The sequence below is a fragment of the Scyliorhinus canicula genome, chromosome 9 (genome assembly GCF_902713615.1).
Source record: "Scyliorhinus canicula chromosome 9, sScyCan1.1, whole genome shotgun sequence".
NCBI lineage: Eukaryota > Metazoa > Chordata > Chondrichthyes > Carcharhiniformes > Scyliorhinidae > Scyliorhinus > Scyliorhinus canicula.
In genome coordinates, this window is record NC_052154.1 from 116,528,696 (window position 1) to 116,552,293 (window position 23,598).

General features: G+C 43.8%; 1 protein-coding gene across 1 annotated transcript in view; it reads right to left on the reverse strand.

Annotated features, from left to right (window-relative positions):
- LOC119971629 (activating molecule in BECN1-regulated autophagy protein 1-like) overlaps window positions 1-23,598 on the reverse strand; it is a 520,908-nt gene that overhangs the window by 200,687 nt on the left and 296,623 nt on the right. Inside the window, 1 exon segment of the mRNA XM_038807450.1 lies at window positions 7,506-7,694. Within this exon segment, the coding sequence (XP_038663378.1) occupies window positions 7,506-7,694 (189 nt within the window).

Below are 23,598 nucleotides of genomic sequence, written 5' to 3' on the forward strand. Positions count from 1 at the left end.
AAAAACAGTATCATTGGAGTATGTTAAATTATTGAAATTGTAACCTGCAACTAATACTCCAGGCGATCTCCAAAACATGTAAGATTATTTTCATTGTAGAAACTGAATATATCGGGGAGAAAACACACCCCATTTGACCCCTCTTAATGTTCAAAGAATTGCTGAAATCGTTCTCAACTTTTATGGCTGCCATTTACTCACAAGATAGCTTATCATTCCAAGATGCTTTGCATCAAGGTCAAGGGGCTCTAAAATGTTCATCAGTTCTCCATGTTTCATCTTTTCAAATATCTTGGTATAAGCAGTAAAATATATGCAACCATCTTTTCAATTCTGTGGTGCTTTCCGTTAGTGTATGTATCATAAAGATAGCGTTTGCCATTTCCCTAACGTCTACAAAATCACACTGAAGAAGATAACTTCTCGTTTTATCTTGCTCCTGGCTCTGTTCACCAGTACTCAAAGGATCTTTGTAATGCAACTCATCCGCCTGATAATGCAACAGAGTTTATATTCAATTGCTCTGGGCTTTTTAGGGAGCACAATAAATATTGATTTACTTAATTCTTTTGGGTTTTCTACCATGTTGCAAGTTTTATTAAAGATGGGAGTCAGTCTGTCTATTCAAAAGTCTTCCAAACTTTCAATTTGTTTGGTGATTATTTCATCTGGACCTTTGGCTTTATTGTTTTTCAATTACATTATTACTGTTCTTACTTTATTTTTCATGATCTTTGGGCATCCATGTTTCTCTTAATTGTTATATTTAAATAGCACCTTTAATGTAAAGGGAGGAAGGCTGGGCATAGTCAGCTTTGCGCATATAAAGTCAAGACAGCCTGTAGATCCGTGACGCTTCCAGCGTTCCGGTTGACTACGTCTGCAGGAAGTGCAACCAATGGCAGCTCCTCACAGACCACGTGGTTCGTTTGGAGCAGCAGTTGGATGCACTTAGGAACATGCAAGTGGTGGAAAGCATCATAGATAGGAGTACAGAGATGTGGTCACACCCATGGTGTAGGCTGACAGATGGGAGATAGCTAGAAAGGGCAGGTAGTCAGTGCAGGAATCCCCTGTGGTTGTACCCCTCTCTAACAGGTATACCATATTAGATACTGTGGGGGGGATAGCCTATCAGGGGAAAACAACAGCAGCCAGAACAGTGGCACCACAACTGGCTCTGTTGCTCAGCAGGGGAGGGTAAAGTACAGGCAAGCAATAGTTATAGGGGACTCTATAGTAAGGGGCACAGATAGGCGCTTCTGTGGACGTGAAAGAGACTCCATGATGGTGTGTTGCCTCCCTGGTGCCAGGGTCAAGGATGTCTCTGAACTAACACAGGTCATTCTGAAGGGGGAGGGTTAACAGCCAGAGGTCAAAAGTACACATAGGTACTAACGACATAGGCAGGAAGAGTGATGAGGTCCTGCAGAAGCAGTTCAGGGAGTTAGGCAGTAAAGTAAGAAGCAGGACCTCGAGGATTGTAATCTCAGGATTACTCCCTGTGCCACGTGCCAGTTAGGCGAGAAATAGGAGGAGAGTGCAGCTAAACACATGGCTAAACCAGTGGTGTAGGAGGGAGGGTTTTAGATTTCTGGACCATTGGGCTCCCTTCCGGGGCACGTGGGATCTGTACAAGTAGGACGGGTTGCATCTAAACACAAGGGGCACCAATATCCTGGCTGGGAGGTTTGCTACTGTCACGCGGGAGGATTTAAACTAGTGTGGCGGGGGGTAGGAACCAGTCGTTAGCTTAGAAGACGTCATAACTGAATGGAAATAGAGAACAAAAGTAAGAGAACATCAAAAAGGTGACAAGTATGAGAAGGGAGGTGGTCAATGCAGGACTGAGGGTATTGTACCTTAATGCATGCATTATACGTTAAAAAGGTAAATTAGCTTGTTGTACACATTGAAATTGGCCGGTACGATGTTGTGGGCATCACAGAGCCGTGGCTATAAGAGGATCAGGGCTGGAATCTAAATATACAAGGATGCTTGTCCTATCGAAAGGACAGGCAGATGGGCAAAGTGGGCGGGGTTGCATTGTCAGTAAGGAATGAAGTTAAAACGATAGCAAGGAGCGAGAAAGGATCAGAAGGCATAGAATATGGGTAGAGTTGAGGAATCACAAAGGTATAAAGATCCTGATGGGAGTATGTACTTGCAGTAGTCAGCATGTGGGGCAGAAAAATAAATCAGGAGATAGAGAAAGCATGTAAAAAAGGCAACATCACAATAATCATGGGGGACTTCAAAAAGCAGGTGGACTGGGAAAATCAGGTTGGCAGTGGATTCCAAGAAAAGGAATGCGTGGAATGTTTAAGGGATTTTTTTTGGAGCAGCTTGTGGCAGACCCCACTCGGGAACAGGCAATTCTGGATTTGGTGATGTGTAATGAGGCAAACTTGATTAGGGATCTTAAGGTGAAGGAACCCTTCAGAAGCAGTGACCACAATGTGATAGAATTTACCCTGCAGTTTGAGAGGGAGAAGCTGGAATCAGATGTAATGGTATTACAATTAAATAAGGGTTAACTACAAAGACATGAGGGAGGAGCTGGCCAGAGTTGATTGGAAAAGGAGCCCAGCAGGGAAGACAGTGGAACAGCAACAGCAGGAGTTTTTGGGGGTTATTTGGGAGGCACAGCAGAAATTTATCCCAAGGAGGAGACAACATCTGCAGGGGAGGATAAGGCAACCATGGTTGATGAGGGAAGTCAAGGACAGTATAAAAGTAAAAGAAAAAGCATACAAAGTGGCGAGGATTACTGGGAAGCCAGAGGATTGGGAATCCTTTAAAAGTGAGCAGAGGACAACTAAAAAAGCAATAAGGGGAGAGAAGTTGAAATATGAGTACAAGCAAGCCAGTCATATTAAAGAAGATAGGAAGAGTTTTTTCATTATATAAAAAGTAAAAGAGAAGCAAAAATAGACATCGGACCACAGGAAAACATGGCTGGAGAAGTAATAATAGGAAACAAAGAAATGGCAGAGGAACTGAATAGTTACTTTGCATCAGTCTTCACGGTGGAAGACACCAGTGGGATGCCAGTGCTATAGGAGAATCAGGGGGCAGAGGTGAGTGCAGTGGCCATCACTAAGGAGAAGGTTCTCGGGAAACTGAAAGGTCTGAAGCTGGATACGTCACCTGGACTGGATGGACTACACCCCAGAGTTCTGAAGAGATAGCTGAGGAGATTGTGGAGGCCTTGGTGGTGATCTTTCAGAAATCACTGGAGGCAGGCAGGGAGAGGACTGCAAAGTGGCTAATGCAATACCGCTGTTTAAGAAGAGAGGAATACAGAAGATGGGAAATTATAGGCTGGTTAGCCTGACTTCGGTCATTGGTAAAATTTTAGAGTCCGTTATTAAAGATGAGATCGCGGAGTACTTTGAGGTGCATTATAAAATAGGACTAAGTCACCACGGCTTTGTCAAATGGAGGTCATGTCTTACAAATCTGTTAAGTGTTCTTTGAGGAAGTAACAAGGGAGTTAGACAAAGGAGAACCAGTGGTCGTGATTTATTTAGATTTCCAGAAGGCCTTTCATCTAACGTGCCGTATAGGAGACTGTTAAATAAGTGAAGAGTCCATGTTGTTAAGGGTAAGATCCTGGCATGGATAGAGGATTGGCTGACTGGCAGAAGGCAGAGAGTGGGGATAAAGGGGTCTTTTTCAGGATGGCAGCCGGTGACTAGTGGTGCACCTCAGAGCTCTGTGCTGGGACTACAACTTTTCACAATATACATTAATGATCTGGAGGAAGGAACTGAAGGCACTGTTGCTAACTTTGCAGATGATACAAAGATCTGTAGAGGGACAGGCAGCATTGAGGAAGCAAGGGAGCTGCAGAAGGACTTGGACAAGCTAGGAGAGTGGGCAATGAAATGGCAAATTAAATACAATGTGGAAAAGTGTGAGGTTATCCACTTTGGAAGGAGGAATTTAGGCATAGATTATTTTCTAAATGGGGGAAAATGCTTAGGAAATCAGAAGCACAAAGGGACTTGGGAGTCCTTGTTCACAATTCTCTTAAGGTTAACGTGCAGGTTCAGTCGGGAGTTAGGAAGGCAAATGCAATGTTAGCATTCATATCAAGAGGGCTAGAATACAAGACCAGGGATGTACTTCTGAGGCTGTACAAGACTCTGGTCAGACCCCATTTGGAGTATTGCGAGCAGTTTTGGGCCCATATCTAAGGAAAGATGTGCCGGCCTTGGAAAGGGTCCAAAGGAGGCTCACAAGAATGATCCCTGGAATGAAGAGCTTGTCGTATGAGGAACGGTTGAGGACTCTGGGTCTGTACTCGTTGGGAGTTTAGAAGGATGAAGGGGGGGATCTGACTGAAACTTACAGGATACTGAGAGGCCTAGATAGAGTGGACGTGGAGAGGATATTTCCACTTGTAGGAAAAATTAGAACCAAAGGACCGAATCTCAGACAAAAGGGACGATCCTTTAAAACAGAGATGAGGCGGAATTTCTTCAGCCAGGGTGGTGAATCTGTGGAACTCTTTGCCGCAGAAGGCTGTGGAGGCCAAATCACGGAGTGTCTTTAAGACAGAGATAGATAGGTTCTTGATTAATAAGGGGATCAGGGGTTATGGGAAGAAGGTAGGAGGATGGGGATGAGAAAATTATCAGCCATGATTGAATGGCGGAGCAGACTCAATGAGCCAAGTGGCCTAATTCTGCTCCTGTGTCTTATGGTCTTATTGTCGCTGGACTCTTATTTCAGAGACTCAGGATAATGACCTGGGGAGCCAGGTTCGATCCCACCATGGCAGGTATGGAATTTAAACTCAATAAAATATCTGGAATTTAAAATCCAATGACGACCATAAAACCATTGTCAAGGGTGGCATGGTGGCACAGTGGTTAGCACTGCTGCCTCATAGCGCTGAGGATCCGGGTTCGGTCCCGCCCCTGGTCACTGTCTGTATCGAGTTTGCACATTCTCCTTGTGTCTGCATGGGTTTCCTCTGGGAGCTCTGGTTTTCTCCCACAGTCCAAAGATGTGCTAATAAATGCAACTGATGAACGGTTTAAAAATACAGAAGAATCAAGTGTTTTAGTCTGATGGATATTCAGCCAAAATCTTTTTCTCAATTGTTTGGTTTTCCATTCAGAGCACCACAGAAGTTCAAAACCATGCCAGATGGGGAACACCGTTGGTGGGTGGGGCTCTTATTTGGGGAGGCGGGGTCAGGGGTGTGTCCCATACGGGGCTCGATCCAGGTCTTTATCATCGGTACGCTGACAGTGACCCAGTCCCGGGATCGAACACGGGTCCTCAGTGCTGAGGCATCAGTGCTAACCACTGCGCCACCGTGCCAACCTTCTTTTTCCCCCTCTAACTCTTTCAGAATAACTGAGTGTAAAACTGGCAGAACCATCCGAAGTTAGCGATTTAAACCACTTTGTCCAATAGTTGTCAGCACAGTACAATTGTCCAGTGGAAGCTGATACTTTTGGACAATTGCCAGGTAAACTCTTATCTGAGAACTTCTGGGAGGGGTTCCACAGCGCATCTTTGGGGTACACTCCAAATCTGACGTTGAGGGCTAGGATGTTACAGGCCAACATTTTTATTTCAGTTTCCATCTTTCAGTTCGAGAGACTGACTAATTTGGGGCAGTTTTATGCAGAGCTCATACCCATGAGAACTAAGCTCGCCACCAAGTCCTTAAAATCAATAAAGGCAAAAATGGTGACATCGAATGCAAGAAATGCATGTACAAAAAGAGACCATATTGCTCTTCATGTCTTCCCTGTGTTCTTTTTTTAATTCGTATTGGTGGGAAAGCAATTATACTTTGATGTTGGGGTTAACAATCCATTCAACAGCTTCAGTGTGAATAGTTGTGATGCCAGCAAAATTGGATCTCTTTAGTATGTGATCTGACTTGGATGGCCAGTCACAATGCATCCTGCTTTGTAAGTTCCACTTGTGGAGGAAGTGGCCACATCTTCCCTGGTTCATCCGAAAGCAGTTGGTTAAAGGTTGTCCGAATTTCACTACTCGGGGTCAGTGCCAGGTAGCAGTTGGTAATGTCTGCAGTAAATCAGGAGGTATGCCATCAAAAGATGGGGTGTGGAGTGTTTTGGGGCAACGAGATTTCAGATGAGCGTGTGGGTTTTCTTTTTCATGTCCTGTATCAGTGGGAGCGCTTTGTTAGCTCTCAGCTGGTCGTATTCCTTGAGGGGGTTTGCTTCCCCCAAGAACGTCAGGAGGTTCAATGAGCGCTAGCACTGGAAACCACTGGAGCTGTGTTAGTTTCAATGTCCCATAAATAGTCCTCACGACTACTTGGATGTGGGTGTCTACCAGAGATACATAGAAGATATGAGCAGGAGGCGTCCTTTTGGCCCTTCGAGCCATAGCCGATCATCCAACTCTCCCCATAGCCTTTGATCCCATTCTCTCCAAGTGCTATATCCAGCCGCCTCTCGAATATATTCAAAATTTTAGCATCAATTAATGGGCAGCACGGTAGCATAGTGATTAGCACAATTGCTTCACAGCTCCAGGGTCCCAGGTTCGATTCCCGGCTTGGGTCACTGTCTGTGCGGAGTCTGCACGTTCTCCCAGTGTGTGCGTGGGTTTCCTCCGGTTTCCTCCCACAGTCCAAAGATGTGCAGGTTAGGTGGATTGGCCATGCTAAATTGCCCTTAGTGTCCAAAATTGCCCTTAGTGCTGGATGGGGTTACTGGGTTATGGGGATAGGGTGGAGGTGTGCAGTTGGAAAGGGTGCTCTTTCCAAGAGACGGTGCACACTCGATGGGCCGAATGGCCTCCTTCTGCACTCTAAATTCTATTTTTAAAAACGACTTCCTGTGGTAATCAATTCCACAGGCTCACCACTCTTTGCGTGAAGATGCTTGTGCGCGCGGCTCCTGATGGTCATATCAACTACCTCGTCTAATCTCACTTGCCTGCTTGCTCCTCCTGTGCGCTAATATTCTCTTTTCCAAGCCAATTTCTGTTATTGACTTGATCTGCTTTCCTATTTGCGGCAGGAAAGTTCAGATTTAAGTTGCAGAATCAAAAATTCTTCCTAACTTGCCCTTTTAATTTTTATGATTATCTGAAAACATTGCTTTCTTGTAACTATCTCAATGAATAGAAACAATGTCTATTTATCTTCTCATAACCTTCCATAATCCGGAAAACGTCCATGAGGTAATCCCTTAAAAAGCGCAGACTCATTTTCATTATTACAGTTTAATAACTATAGCCTCATTTTTTTTGTAATCTAAGGGATGCTGCATAATCTATTTCACTAAACCCCAAAACTCATGTTTGTATATTCAGAAACATTTATTTAAAAAATGCTTGTTTTAAGTGACAATTAGGTAAATTATTCTCATTAAGCAGAGAAACTGGTCTTTAACTCTGAACAGAAGAAAAGGAAATGACACTAAATGATAGGCTACAGAATTCCAAAAGTGAAAAATAGTCTTGGGAAAAAAAAAAGTGTGTATTCTTTGCAATATACTCACCAAATCGCTTTGTATACAACATTTCCCCCAGGTTATGTGAAGCAAGGGAATACACTGCTAAAATGCCTTCATCTGGAAATCCGCGCTGACTACTGGGAATGAATGCAGCCAGAAGCTGTCCATCTGCTGAAATATCACAGCTTGCATCGTTGTAGATCTTGCAGTTTTGGACTAGGACATTGACTGAGGCTAAAGATGGGGAAAAACAAAGACAAAATCAATATCAATAGAAATATAAAAAAGTTGTGCTAAATAATTTTAAGTCAGAAAAAAGTAATAGCTTGATCTATTTTAAAGCTTATACATACATATTTATTTTATGTGCATTAAAACTGTCAACTTGATGAAGTCTTCGTCAAGTGAATCCAAAAAGCTCAGTAGAAACATAGGAGTTCCTACATATGTTAACACTCCAAATATTACCGCGATACAATCTGAACAGGAGTAATTTACCTCACATTTTTCATCCGAATATCTAAAAGCAGAAGCTAGTCTCACAAAAGGCGATGTTGAGAGTTTTGTGGATAGCAAGTTTATAGATTTGGTCACCCTGCAGCTCAAGAATATTCAGGAAGAGAGGAAATGTGTTACTTCCAGGCAGTCAAGAAGAAATAGGCATGTTGTGTACGAGTTGCGATTGCATCTCACTCTTCAATCTGTGTGAAGCCATGGTTTATCTAGGGAGCCAGAGCCAAATATGGAAGGAAGGGGTAGGAAAAAAGGGTGGAACAGCAATAGTGATAGAAAATTCAATTGACGGGACCGAGGAGAGCAGGCACTGGCATTTCTGTGGCTGCAGATGTGAATTGTGGATGGTATGTTGCCTCCTTGATGCCATGGACTTTAGATTCTTGGGACATTAGGATCAGATTTAGGGGAGATGGGCCTGTACAGCCGGACAGGCTGCACCCAAACAGGGCCAGGTGGCACCTTGAGGGGCAATTTGCTAGTGCTTTGGGGAGGAGTTAAATTAACTTGGCACAGGTGTGGGAACTAGGATGTAATATTAGATAAGTATTTCCAAGTTCAAAGAATATTGGGGGAGGATGGTATTCGAGTAGAAAAGAGTAAATTATTAGGTGGGTTCAGCATAAGTAATAAAGCCTAAATTAGAGTTACAGTGCATGTATGTAAATGCTCAGTGTGGCAATAAGATCAGGAGTTGCAGACACAGATAACCACATAGCCATGCAGAAACATGTTGTGACAATAACAAAAGATCTGGCTCAAAGGTCAAGACTGGTTCTTAAATATTCCTGGATACAAGGTGCTCAGGAAAGATAGGAAAGGGGGAACAGTGGCAAAATTGATTAAGGAGAACACTGCAGTGCAAAGAGAAAGAGGATGGTCAAAGCCAACATAGAATCATAGAATTTACAGTGCAGAAGGAGGCCATTCGGCCCATCGAGTCTGCACCGGCTCTTGGAAAGAGCACCCAAGCCCACATCTCCACCCCATCCACTTAATCCAATAACTCCACCCAACCTTTTTGGAAACTAAGGGCAATTTATCATGGCCAATCCACCTAACCTGCACATCTTTGCACTGTGGGAGGAAACCGGAGTACCCGGAGAAAACCCACGTAGACACGGGAGAACATGCAGACTCTGCACAGACTGACCCAAGCCGGGAATCGAACCTGGGACTCTGGAGCTGTGAAGCAACTGTGCTAACTACTTTGCTACCGTGCTGCCACCATCTATTTGGTTAGACCAGAGGAACAAACATAGTGCAATGACATTGCTTGGTATAGTCCATCGGTCACTAACTACCGGGAAAGGTGCAAAGAACTGCAAGAATTGTAAAGGAGTTATAATGGGCGATTTATTCAAATTTAGACTGGCATAGTTGCTGTGCAGAAAGGGACAAGAGTTCCTAGAGTCTATAAATGAAAATTGTCCACAAGAGTATGTTTCCAGATTTTGTGGTATTTGGGCGATGGTTGTGAGGGCTAGTACCCCTGATCCCCTGCCAAACTGCACACCTACATCAAAAGGAAAAATCATGGTTTTTGGTAAAGTAACAGAGAAGGTTGATGAGGGTATGCTGTTGACGTGGTGTACATGAACTTCCAAAAGGCATTTGATAAAGTGCCCAACAAGTAATTTAATTCCAACATGAACTGTTTCAGTTCTGATGAAAGGTCACAAACCTGAAACGTTAATTGTTTCTCGCTCCACAAAAGCTGCCTAACCTGCTTAGTTCTTCCAGCATTTTCTATTTTTACAATAGAGTGAAATCTGTTACATGGGTGAATGGTATCAGTGTGGTGGGATATGAGCTCACACTGGTAATGTGCTTAGAGTGCCAAATCTCACCCATATCACTGCAGGGAAGTATCAACTAAGCACTTCTCTGAAGGACAGCACAGTTAAGTTATCACAAACCAGTTTTAGAGTGACACTATGGGATGGATTCCCACCTGTCTTTTCAGCTGTGGACAATTTGGAAAGATGAGAAATCAACGTAACAGTAGCCTGTTGGACTAATCTCAATTCACAGAGTGCACAGTCAGAAGGTATTATTGCTTAATTAAGGAGAGCACATCAGTGAAGTTAATTCCCATGCGACACATTATATAGCACAAACAGATGCAAGAAAGACATTCTTAAAATGAACAATGATGACAGTCCAGAAAGAAAATCTAACCGTTTAACAATGCTGTCTGGCAAGTCAAATGTAATAATAATAATAATCATCATCATTTATAGTCACAAGTATGCTTCAATGAAGTTACTGTGTAAAGCCCCTAGTCGCCACATTCCAGCGCCTGTTCGGGGAGGCCAGTACGGGAATTGAACCCGCGCTGCTGCCTTGTTCTGCATTACAAGCCAGCTGTTTAGCCCAATGGCCCTTACATTCATATTTTCAGAAGAAAATATTTTCCCATAACTAAAGCATTCAGCATGTCAGACACAGTTGTGTTTAAAAGGAGATAAGGAGAAAATACAATCTTTCAGCCTGATGCATGAAATGATTTTGAGGCTGAAAGATTGTATTTTCTCCTTATCTCCTTTTAGTTGGTGGTTAGTGTGGTTCAGTTCAAAGGTATTCTTTCAATTTTATTGGTGCTATGGCAAGGAGGCAAAGAGAACTATAGTTGGATGTCTTCATTTTGCAAACAACTTTAAAGCTGCATTTTGGTTTAAAAAAGCCTATAAAAAAATATTTGTACATCTGGCTTTGTAGGTGATATATAATCACTCCACTAGTACTTAAACATCTGGGAAACATCAAACTCTCATGTTAAACAGGGCATACACCAGCAACCTGAAGACGCACACATTAGCCAGGATCATTTTCACTAATCATAGAATCCCTATAGTGCAGGAGACCATTTGACCCATCGAGTCTGCACCAACCCTCCGAAAGAGCACCCTACCCAGGCCCACTCCCCTGCCCCATCGCCGTAACCTCACCTAGCTGTTGGACACTAAGGGACAACTTAGCATGGCCAATCCACCTCACTTGCAAATCTTTGGACTGTGGAAGGTACCCCCACAGTGCTGGCGGGAAGGGAGTTGCAGGATCCTGATCCCTTGACACTGAAAGAATGGCAATGTAGTTCTAAGCTTGTGGTTTGGAAGGGAACCTCCAGACAGTGGAGTTTGCAAGCATCTGCTCGCCCTGTTCCCACAAGTGTTAAAATGTCACATGTTTTGAAGGTGCTGCCAAAGGTACATTTTATGTACACCACACTGCTACTACCGTGGGTCAGTTATGAAGGGCATGGATTTTGAAGTCGGTGTATGGGGTGCTGATCAAGAGGGCTTCACCGTTCCAGATGGTATCACATAACCCCACAGACCCTGTGCAGACAAAGTTCCGTCTTCCGATTGAGGATACCCTCCATTGCGTTGTGTGGCACTACCATCGTGCTAAATGGGATAGATGCAGCACAGATCCAGTAACTCAAGACTGGATATCCAAGAGAATCTGTGGGCAGCAGTCGCAGCAGAATTGTACTCCATCACAATCTGTAACCTCATCGGTCAGAATATCCCCCTCTCTACCATTACCACCAATCCAGGGGATCAGCCTTGGTTCAATGAAGAGTGCAGCAGGGCATGCCAGGAGCAGCACCACTCACACCGAAAAATAAGGTGTCAACCTGATGAAGCTACAACGCAGGGCTACTTGCATGCCAAGCAACATAAGTAATCCCACAACCAACGGATCAGATCCAAGCCCTGTAGTCCTTTCATATCCAGTTGTGAATCACGGTGGTCAATTAAACAACTCACTGGAGAAGGCTCCACAAATATTCCCATCCTCAATGATGTGAGCAGTCCAGCACATGTGCAAACACAAGTCTGAGGTAGTCATAATGATATTTAGCCAGAAGTGCCGAGTGGATGATCCATCTCGATCTCCTCCAAAGGTACCCTGCATCCCAGATGCAAGTCTTCAGGCAATATGATTCACTCCACATGATTTCAACAAAACGGCTGAAGGCACTAGATACAGCAAAGGCTATGGCCCTGACAATATTCCAGCAATAGTACTGAAGACTTGTGCTCCAGAACCTGATGCGCCCCTAGTCAAGCTGTTCCAGTACAGCTACAATACTACCACCTACTCAGAAATGTGAAAATTGCCCAGTTATGTCCTGTACACAAAAAAACAGGAGAAATCCAACATGGCCAATTACTGCCCTATCAGTCTGCTCTCAATTATTAGTAAAGTGATGGCAAGAGTCATCAACAGTGCTATCAAGTGGCACTTAGCAATAACTTGCTCACTGACGCTCAGTTTGTGTTCCACCAGGTCACTCAGCTCCTGACCTCATTACAGCCTTGGCTCAATGTTGGACAAAATATCTGAACTCCAGAGGTGAGGTGCGAATGACTGTTCTTGACATCAAGGCAGCATTTCATAGAATCCATTCATGAGTGGATGTGACAATGCAGAATGAGGCCATTTGGTCCAACAAGTCTGCACCAACCCTTTGAAAGAGCACCCGAACCAGGCTCCTGCCTTATCCTTGGAAACCCATAATCCCACTTAACCCACACATCCCTAGACACTATGGGCAATTTAGCTAGGCCTTTCCACCTAATCTTTGGACGCGAGAAAACTGGAGCACCCGGAGGAAACCCATGCAGACATGGGGAGAAAATGCAAACTCCACACAGACTCCACTCAAGGCTGGAATTGAAGTCAGGTTCCTGGCGCTGTGAACTATCTGATCAAGTCTAGCATCAAGGAGCCCTAGCAAAACTGGAGTCAATGAGACTCGGGAAAACCTCTCTACTGGTTGGAGTCATACCTAGCTCAAAGGAAGATGGTTGTGGTTACTGGAGGTCAGTCATCTCAATCCTGTGACATCATTTCAGGAGTTCCTCAGGATAGTGTCCCAGGCCCAACCATCTTCAGCTGCTTCATCAATGATCTTCCTTCCAACATAATGTCAGATGCAGATATGTTGGCTGATGACTGCACAATGTTGACCACCATTCGTGACTCCTCAGACACTGAAGCAGCCTACGTGCAAATGCAGCAAGACCTGGATAATATCCAGGCTTGGGCTGATAAATGGCAAGTAACATTCATGCCACACAAGTGCCAAGCAATGACCATTTCCAATAAGAGAGAATCAAACCATCACACATTAACTGCAGTACACCCCCCCAGAGGGTGGCCCGCTTTGTGGTCGTCTGCTGTGCTCTCCAAAACCTGGCACAGTAGCGGACGACGTGCTAGAGGTGGAGGAACATGCAGCCTTGGCAGAGGAGGATTGGAAGGAAGAGCCGGACCAAGAGGGGCTGGAGGACAACCTGGGAAGACCTGTGGGAGCAGCCGGAGGATGGAGGACTTGTGGCAGCAGTCTGACATGCCCGCTTCTCATAGGATGCAGCTTTGTCCATCATCTCACTCCCTCACACCATCCCATCCACCGTAACCCCCCTCACCCGATTTGGTTCCTCCTCCCTCCTCCCCAACCTTAACACCCTCCCCAGCCAGTTCCACTCTCCCAGGGTCTGTGTTACATCACTCCAGGGTGATGGGCCTGAGCCAGCACTGTCAGCAGGTCAATATACAAGGCAGGAGGATAATGATTACTCGCTGAGAGCTCAGCCTCGTGGGCACATTCAAAGATGCTCTGAGCTCATAATTTGGAGTTGCTGGAGTCTCGCTTGGTGAGATCTCCTGAATTTCCATCTCACTGAGGCGGCTTTATGTCAATCAAAGTTCAAAAATCGGCTCTGATAACTCTGCTCACATTTTGATAGCTGTGACAAATGCTTCCACAGCAGCTCAGACAATCCACAACTGCCAGGATACAGGATCTTCAAGTGAGATAAGGGAGGAGGTAAAAAAGGTGGGGATGTGGCAATTTTGAAAAGGGAATCAATTACAGTAGTAAGGAGGGACATCTTAGAAGACTATTCAACTGAAGCCATAGAGGTAGAACTTAAAAACCAAAAATGAGCAATTACTGCAGGAAGTGTTCTATTGCCCCCCAGTCCAAGAGAAACAGTCCAAGAGAAACAGAAGAACAGATATGAAGGCAAATTTCAGAGAAATGTAATAGTAATAAGGTAGTCAAAGTGGGGGATTTCAACTTCCCAATATTAACTGGGGTAGCTATTGTGTATACATCCAGAAGGACTTTTATTTTTCCAATAATAAAAATTCCACGTAAGGGTAGCATGGTGGTTAGCATAAATGCTTCACAGCTCCAGGGTCCCAGGTTCGATTCCCGGCTGGGTCACTGTCTGTGTGGAGTCTGCACGTCCTCCCCCTGTGTGCGTGGGTTTCCTCCGGGTGCTCCGGTTTCCTCCCACAGTCCAAAGATGTGCGGGTTAGGTGGATTGGCCATGCTAAATTGCCCGTAGTGTCCTAATAAAAGTAAGGTTAAGGGGGAGGTTGTTGGGTTACGGGTATAGGGTGGATACGTGGGTTTGAGTAGGGTGATCATGGCTCGGCACAACATTGAGGGCCGAAGGGCCTGTTCTGTGCTGTACTGTTCTATGTTCTATGTTCTAGGGGCAATTGAGCGTGGCCAATCCACCTACATCTTTTGGTGAGACCGACGCAGACACAGGGAGAATATTCAAACTCCACACAGACAGTGACCAAGGGCCGGGATTGAACCCGGGACCTTGAGGCAGCAGGGCTAACCACAGCATCATCCTCAGAAGAACATTTTACGCCAGTTTGTAGAAGGTCCAACAAGAGAGGGGGTGGTCCTGGACTTTATTTTAGGTAATGAAGCAGGGCAAGTGGTTGAAGTGCCAGTGGGGGAGCATTTTGCAGACAGGTTCAAGGTGAGGGGGGAAAGTTTAAGGGAGATGTGTGTGGGGTAAGTTCTTCATGCAGAGAGTGGTGGGTGCCTGGAACGCGCTGCCAGAGGATGTGGTGGAAGCAGGCACATTAGTAACATATAAGAGGCAATTGGATGGATACATGGGAGACTGATAGCAAAGGTAAGAGCCCATAGGTTCCAAGGAAATTTGGCAAATTAGATCCAGAATTGGCTGCGTGGCAGGAAACAGAGGATGATTGTTGACGGAAGCTTGTGCCAGTGGGGTCCACAGCGATCAGTGTTGGAGCCCTTGCTGTTTTTGGTTTATATAAATTATTTAGACATTAAGGAGGGTTGATCACTAACTTTATTACAGGAGGATATAGACAGGCTGGTCAGATGTGATCAGTGGCAAATGGAATTCAATTCAGATCAGTGTGAGGACTTGGGCAGGACAAACAAGGTAAGGGAACATATGATAAACGGCAGAACCTTGGAATGCACCGTCGGTCAGAGGGACCTTGGTGTGCCTGTACACAGGTCCTTTAAGGTAGCAGAGCAGGTGGATACAGTGGTTAAGAAAGCATATTGCATCGCTTTTCAGCCTTTTGGCTAAGATGAGTGTGCGTTCAGGTGTTATGCCTGGATCTGGTATGTCTCTCTTGTGGGGACCATGAATTGGATTCAATTTGAATTGTTTTTTGGAGCAGGCAAGGAGCTGGATTAGGGATTTGTCCCTGCCCACACCCTGAGCTCTGGCTTTGTAACTCTGATAAAGGAATAAAAAATAAAAAAAACATATTGTATACTTGCCTCTATAAGGCAAGGCATAGAGTTTAATAGCAGGGAGGTTATGCTGGAACTGTATAAAACGCAGGTTTGGCCACAGCTCGAGTATCGAGAGCATTTCTGGAATCTCCATTAAAGGAGGAATGTGATGGCACTTTAAAGGACGCAGAGGAGATTTACCAGGATATTGCCTGGGCTGGAGAGTTTTAGCTAGGGTCAGAGACTGGATAAATTGGGGTTGTTTTCCTTGGAGCAGAGGAGACTGAGGGGAGACATGATTGAGATGGATACAATTATGAGGGGCATAGATAGAGTAGACAGGAAGAAACTTCTTCCCTTTGTGGAATGATCAATGACCAGGGGGCATAGATTTAAGGTGAAAGGTTAGAGGGAATGTGAGGATAAACCTTTTCACCCAGAGGGTGGTAGGAGTCTGGAACTTGTTGCTTTGAAGGGTGGTGGAGGAAGAGACCCTCATAACATTTACAAAGTGTTTAGTGCACTTGCAAGCCAAAGCATACAAGGCTATGGGTGAAATGCAGGAAAATGGGGTTAGAATAGTTAGTAATTGTTTTTGACTGGAGTAGACTGCAATGAACCATTTCTATACTGTAGAACTCTATGACACCATTACCATGATAATATTGTTTACAAACAGGCTCACGGGACAAAAACATTACCACAGTCTACCTTCAGTGCTGGAAGTAATAGATTATCTCGTCATTTGTCTAATTGCAATTTGTGGGACTTTGCTTTGTGCAAATTGCCTCATTTCCCTTCATTATCACAGTGACTTCCCTTAAAAGTACTTCACTGGTAAAAGACACCAAGAAAGATCAAGTTTTTTTTTTCCAGTGATGCAACACTGTGTTATCTGAGACAATTGAAAATCTTGAATCCCAATTCTGTAGCAGCAAAAGCTGACTGATGTTTGTAAAGTAGCTTCTATCATAACCTGCCAGATTAGTAAAAGGGATCAATCTTAGACACTGTTAAATTTGACTCTATGAAATCACACTCATAGAAAATTAGCACTTGCAATCTGGATTACTGCATGGTGATTGTTAAAAGTGATGGGGTATATGGGTACATGCTTTAATTAACTGAGGTATTACACCTCTAAGAAACAGAAGGTAACACCAGAAATGGTACATACATGCGGCTACGTGATATTCATATTTATTTTAAACAGTTTGTTGAAATACAGAAATAATCTGATTACTGGACTGTTCTGAAGCTCTGGATACGAGCTTCATAATTACATAATTACAATATTCTTTACTTTTACCATGATAAATATGCAAAATGAGAATTAAAAGAACAAAATCATTGGGTCCACATTTACCAATACCACTTGGCCTAAGTTAGATCCAACCTTACTAATTGTGATGACAATTGGTTATTCTTTAAAAAAAAGTTCACAATAAACGTATCTATTTTACTTCACACTCCAACAATGGTTTTGCGCATAGAAAAAGTCAGATATCAGCAGTAGTAAACAGGAAAAGGGTTTGTTCATTTAAAGTGAAGGGCAACACTGATTGAAAGAAAAAATGTCCACACTATATATCCATTTTGGAAGATTGATTGCCAGAGAAAAACAGGAGTTCTACAATTAAAATAACCCACAGAGAGTTAGCACTTCAGGGCTCCAAGAAAATTCAATCTCAATGAAGTGGAAGTTCGCAAACCAATCACACAGCAATGTGTCCTTGTTCCAAGTCATAATATACTCTTCTGAAAGCTATTTGATTCCATAACAAAACTGGAAGGACCCAGTAATATTGAATTTCTCTTCAGTGTGGCATATAAAAATGTGTGGTGATTCAAACTATATTGGCTGGAAATCAAAAAAATCGGGTGTGTGCATGCATGTGTGCACATGTGTGTAAAAGAATTTGACATGTTATGCATCTGATTAATTTCCCAAAGATTTAAAAGTACTCCCAATGCTAGGAGTGAAAAAGAATTATTTTCCTGAGGCAATGGAAAACATTCAAATATTTGTTTGAAATAGATGATAATGTGCATTTTCTTAATGGGAACTGCTAATTGCACTATAGCACAATGTGCTTCATAAGATTAAACTTAATTGAGTCATGGCAAAAATTCAAACCTGAGTCCAGGAGATGAATCATTCTGGTAATTTCAAATTTTACAAAGAAATATTTCAGCAGCTGCAATACTACAGTATTGGACTCCTGGTGCAAAGAACTGAATTTGAACCTGAGCATTGTCAAACTGCCATAGTTAAAGATTTCCCCAGGGCACTAGGTTAAATGTTTTCTTTAATATAAAACAATGGATTCTGAAGGTTGAACTGCTATGAAAGTCACATTTGATCCCTCAAGCAAGATAACAAATTTTTTACTGGCCTCAAAATGCTGCATGTTCCGTCACAATATGTTAACACTGTATAAGCAAAAGTGCCATGAAAATATTACATAAAAATGTGCCCTTTGTAGCATTGATGGATTTTCTCACAGGCTACGCTATGGAGCAAGGAGGATTCAGGTCACCAACATAATCTCAGTCAGGCTGTTTTCAGGGATGGAAGAAATACATTTTCAAACTAAATGGTTGGAAACAAATCTACCATACAGCTTGTGGTAACATTCCCAAGATATAGGAAAGGGGATGAATAATCTCAGGAGCTGGAACAAAAATAATGAACGTAATTTGGAGATGAGAACTGAATATAGAACGTGATGTCAGGTTTTACATGCACGCTGACTGCAAGAAAGCCCTACCTCAGCAACCATTCTCTTGAACCCTATTCACCTAACCTGCACATCTTTGGACAGCGAGTGGAAACTGGAGCATCTGGAGGAAACCCACGCAGACATGGGGAGAAAGTGAAAATTCCACACCGTCAGTCACCTAAGGCTGGAATCGAACCCAGGTCCCTGGCATCATGAGGCAGCAGTACCACTGTGCCACCATGCCGTCCACTCCTATCAGACTGTTTGCAGTATCAAGTCTTGGATTAATCTTTTTTTTGGCGGTTAAAAATTGGGACGCTTGAAGCCATTGCCCCACCACAAATTAATTCCAACACCCTCCCCACCCCCTCACTGACTAAGGTTGAATCAGACATTACAATCAGAGTTTCCTACATGACCCGGTCTGAGCTTCCATCACAAAGACCGTTTACTTCCAAACACCTTAACATCACCGGCCTACTCTAGTTATCTTCTGCTGAAGCCCTCATCCATGCTCCAGTGAGTTCACTGCTCCCGCTTGGCTGATCTCTCACCCTCTATAAATTTAAGCGTTCAAATTTCTGCTGCTTCTATAATCTGCACCACATAAGCTTACCTATCACTCCTGTGCTCTGTGATATGCATTGGTTCCTCGTTCACTGAAGCCTCAAGGTGAATTTTCTTATACTTGGGCTGAAATTCCTCAATAGCCCCTCACTCCTCCCTACTTTTGCAACATGCCCCAGCCCTACTATACTCGAACAACTCTATTTTCTCAACTACTGTTCTTGTGCATCCGCCTCTCCCCTTGTCTCACCACTAAGGGCTATGCATTCATCTGTTTAGATTCTAAGCTCTGGAAGTCCCTCCAGAAACCTCTCTGCTTTAATGAAGATTCTTGTCACCCTTCTTAATGTCTATTTCTTTGGCATAATGTTGATTTTATTTGATTACATTCCTATGAAAAGCTTTGGAACGTTTTCCTATATTAATTGTTCGATATACATGTTGGTGCAATTGAAGACTAATATTTGCAAGACCTGGTAGAAAACTTTCTGCCTGGTCTCTCTCTGCCACAGAAGACGATCAGAGGCGAAGAAAATAAATTAAAGGACAATATATTCTCATAAACAAGACAGGAGTGTGTGGTGGCAGGGGAATTGCTCCTGCAATGATTGAAATTAAATCTATCAAGAGGATATTTCAGTTACAGAGGTGACCAGATTATATATCAACAGAGACAGATTGAAATTGTCAATATGTTTGTAAAGTTTGCTTCTCTCACATTGTTCAAATCCCTGACACCTTACATGAGTTGTCACACTTACTCATGGATACAAACAAATCTTTAAAAAGGACTGAAATGGAAACTAAAATTTAAAAGCCGTTACTGAGACGTTCTGCTTTACTCCAGCAGCTTTTAAGTAGCTACAATTATCTGGCTTTGGCAATTTCAGCTGCCTTTTAGGTCAGTACTAAACTTTTATCCAGAGGAAGAACTACCTGGGCAGCTTCATGCGGGGACACGAGCTTTTAGTAAAATCACTAATTCAACAGCTGAAAAGTTTCTCATCTTGGATTTGCGTGCTCACTATTTCATAATTTCTAAATTTATAGACAATCGTGTTCTCGACCAATGTTATCGAACTAACAGGCCATCGTGGGTTTTATAATGATTTGAGCAACAAGAATTAGTTAATAAGCTGATGGTAAGAGTGCATCTTGTAAATAATGAACATGGTAAGACTGAATTTAATATCAGATTTAGGATTGAGCGTAGGGAGGTAAAAAACAAAATTTTAAATGTGAACAAATGGAATTTCAAAAGGATGAGGAATTGTAATCATAGTAAACTCCAAAGAAGTATAAATAGGTAAACCTACAATGGGAAGCATTCAACTAAGTACCTGGTACAATACAAAATCAGTGCGTACCCCAAAAAGGCAAATGTCCACTTTTGCATTTAAGGACCTATGATCAAAAAACAAGCCAAAAGATGACATCAGGTTTAAAGAAGACTTATACAAATATGTAAAAGAGAGAGAGAGAGAGATTAGGAGAGCAATAAAAACAATAAAAAAATACAAAGTAAGTAATAAGCAGAACAAAAGGGAATGTGGAAAAAAAAACTTGCGAAGAATATGAAAGCCAACAGAAATAGTTTTATATAGATAGAAGTATACACTAAGGGATAAACTGAGTAGTAAAAAGAAATGTGAGCCCTTTAAGTATAATTAAGTACAAGGCAGGACTATGATATGTAAATGGCAGATTTGTTAAATGGGCACTGAGGATCTGTTATCTCAATGGAAAAAGAGGACAAAATACCAGAGCTACATGAGATCCTAAAAATTAGTCAAAGAGAGGAACTTATTGAATTTAATGAAAATTTTTTTTTTTTATAAATGTTTTTATTCTCCATTTTCACATTTTCCTCCAAAATTTACACCCCACCCACAAAGAGTAAACGGTAACAAATACAAAACCAATTCCCTTAACAATAACAACGATCCCATCCTCCCACCTCAAACATCGGCCCACCAGTCAAGATGTGCATCCAATAAAACAAACCCTCCCATGGTGGAAACAAAAAACAAAGGAAAAATAAGAAAAAAGGAGTCCGGGACCGCCAATGGTCACCATAGAGTCCACTCACGCCAGACCCCCCCCCCACTCAACGCCGTCCAACCTCTGAAAGAGTACCGTACGTGATACCCAAGAGTTGTAAATCCCCCTCTCCAACTCCTCCCATCCACTGCCTCATGAAAAACTCCTCCCACCAACCTCGGTTCCTTCCACCCAACCTTCCACCCCGGCTAGACCACTCGGACCCTGTTCTGCCAGGCTCCAATGGCGGCAGCCCCACCCCCACCTCACTCCCGTTCTCTGGCCAGTTTAAACCGGCCAGCACGGAGGTCCCCGACCGGGTCCCTTTGCCCATGCCCGGCCCCAGGAAAGCACTAAATCCCCTTTTAGCACACACACTCCGCATATCCACCTACACCCCAAAGAGCCCTCAATTCGAGTGCAAGTCCCCCCACTTCCCTTGTCCAAATATATACAACATTGGCTCCTTTAGCCCACGCAACCGCACGCAATGAAACAAAAAAGAAGAAAATACAGTCCTGAGGTTACATCGGCACATGGCCATTTCTCAATTCTGCCACAGTCCTTCTGCCTTCGCAAATTCCTCTGCTGCTTCCGCTGTTCCAAAATAAAAGTCCTTGAGCTTATAAGTCACCCTCAGCTTCGCTGGATATATAATGCCGCTCTGCACCTTGCTAATGTACAGTGCCCTCTTCACCCGGTTGAAAGCAGCCTGCCTCCTCGCCAGCTCCACCGTAAAGTCCTGGTATACACATATACCAGCTCCAGCCCACTGCACCACCCGCTTCTGCTTGGCCCAGGACAGTACCTTCTTCTTCACACTATCTACGGAAGCACAGAGTCGCTACCCTTGGCGGTTCACTCGCCTTTGGTACAGGCCTCCACGACCGATGAGCCCGATCCAGTTCATATCGGGAGGGATCCTCCCCCTCCCCCAATAGTTTCACCAGCATAGCGGCAAAATACTCAGTCGGACTCGGCCCTTCAACTCCTTCGGGCAGCCCCACAATCCTCAAATTCTGTCGCCTGGATCTGTTTTCCAGGTCTTCCATTTTCCCTCGCAGATCCTTGTTAATCTCCATCATCTCCCGCATCTCCTTTCCCATCGAGGTAAGTTGATCACCATGCTGCAACAACGTCTCCTCCACTTCCTTCAGCGCCTCACCTTGCGCCCGCACCTCTGCCACTGCACCCGCCATCGTCACTGGGGAAATCGCCTCCTCCACCAGCACACTCAAAACCTCCCTCATCGCCTCCAAGTGTTTTGTAAACTGTCCTTCGAATTCTGCAGCCATCACCTTGGTTATTTCTTCAGCCGTAGGCAATGCGGCCTCCCCTAGTGCTCCGGCCTCCTTTTTCCCTGGTGACCTCTCCACTCCCCGACGGACCCGCAGCTGTCTTTTTAACGGCCGTCTTCTTGCTAATCCTGGACATCCTCTTCTACTGTGCCTCCTGTGTGGCTTCTACGTGCCTTCTGCCTGCTTTTTATGCGTCCGTGAAGCCTGGGAGCAGACTTAAAGCCCCGAAAATGCCGTTCCTGAACGGGAGCCCTTCGTTGCGCAGCTGACTTCCGTCCGCCGTCACCGGAAGTCCCAATTTAATGCAAGTTATTGCTAAGACCGATGCATGCAACCCAGGGTATTTAAAGGTTGATGAGGAAGGTACAGATGCTTTGATCATAATTTTAGAAGTTGTGCATGTTCAGGAATTGTTCTTTAGAAAGGAAAGCCACTCCCATCAGTTAAGAAGAGAAGAAGAAATTACAAGATATTACAGGTCTGTAACTTTAACATTGATTGACAGGAAACTATCTGACAGACAGTATCTCTGCTTTGCAGAAATTTAATTTAATTTTAAATGCGTTATCGGGGCCAAGATGGAGAGGAGCAGGTGTAGAGATGAAAGAAGGGTGTTCACAGTGTTATTAGATGCTGACCACAAGAATGCTGCCAACAAAGATCTAGTGATCACTGTGGTGTGATTTCTCTTATATCAAGTGCAGTTTATATCTGGCATCAAATCACAAGTTTTGTTTTCCATTTGCTCATGGCCAGCAGTTATAGAACATAGAACACTACAGTGCAGTACGGGCCCTTCGGCCCTCGATGTTGCGCCGACCTGTGAAACTATCTGAAGCTTATCTGACCTACACTATTCCATTTTCATCCATATGTCTATCTAGTGACCACTTAAATGCCCTTAAAGTTGGCGAGTCTACTACTATTGCAGGCAGGGCGTTCCACACCCCTACTACTCTCTGAGTAAAGAAACTGCCTCTGACATCTGTCCTATATCTATCACCCCTCAATTTAAAGCTATGTCCCCTCGTGTTGGTCATCACCATCCGAGGAAAAAGACTCTCACTGTCCACCTATCTAACCCTCTGACTATCTTATATGACTCTATTAAGTCACCTCTCAGCCTTCTCCTCTCTAACGAAAACAACCTCAATTCCCTGAGCCTTTCCTCGTAAGACCATCCCTCCATACCAGGCAACATCCTAGTACATCTCCTCTGAACCCTTTCCAAAGCTTCCACATCCTTCCTATAATGTGGTGACCAGAACTGCACGCAGTACTCCAGGTGCGGCCGCACCAGAGTTATGTACAGCTGCAGCATGACCTTGTGGTTCCGAAACTCAATCCCCCTGCTTATAAAGGCTAGCACACCATATGCCTTCTTAACAGCCCTATTAACCTGGGTGGCAACTTTCAGGGATTTATGTACCTGGATGCCGAGATCTCTC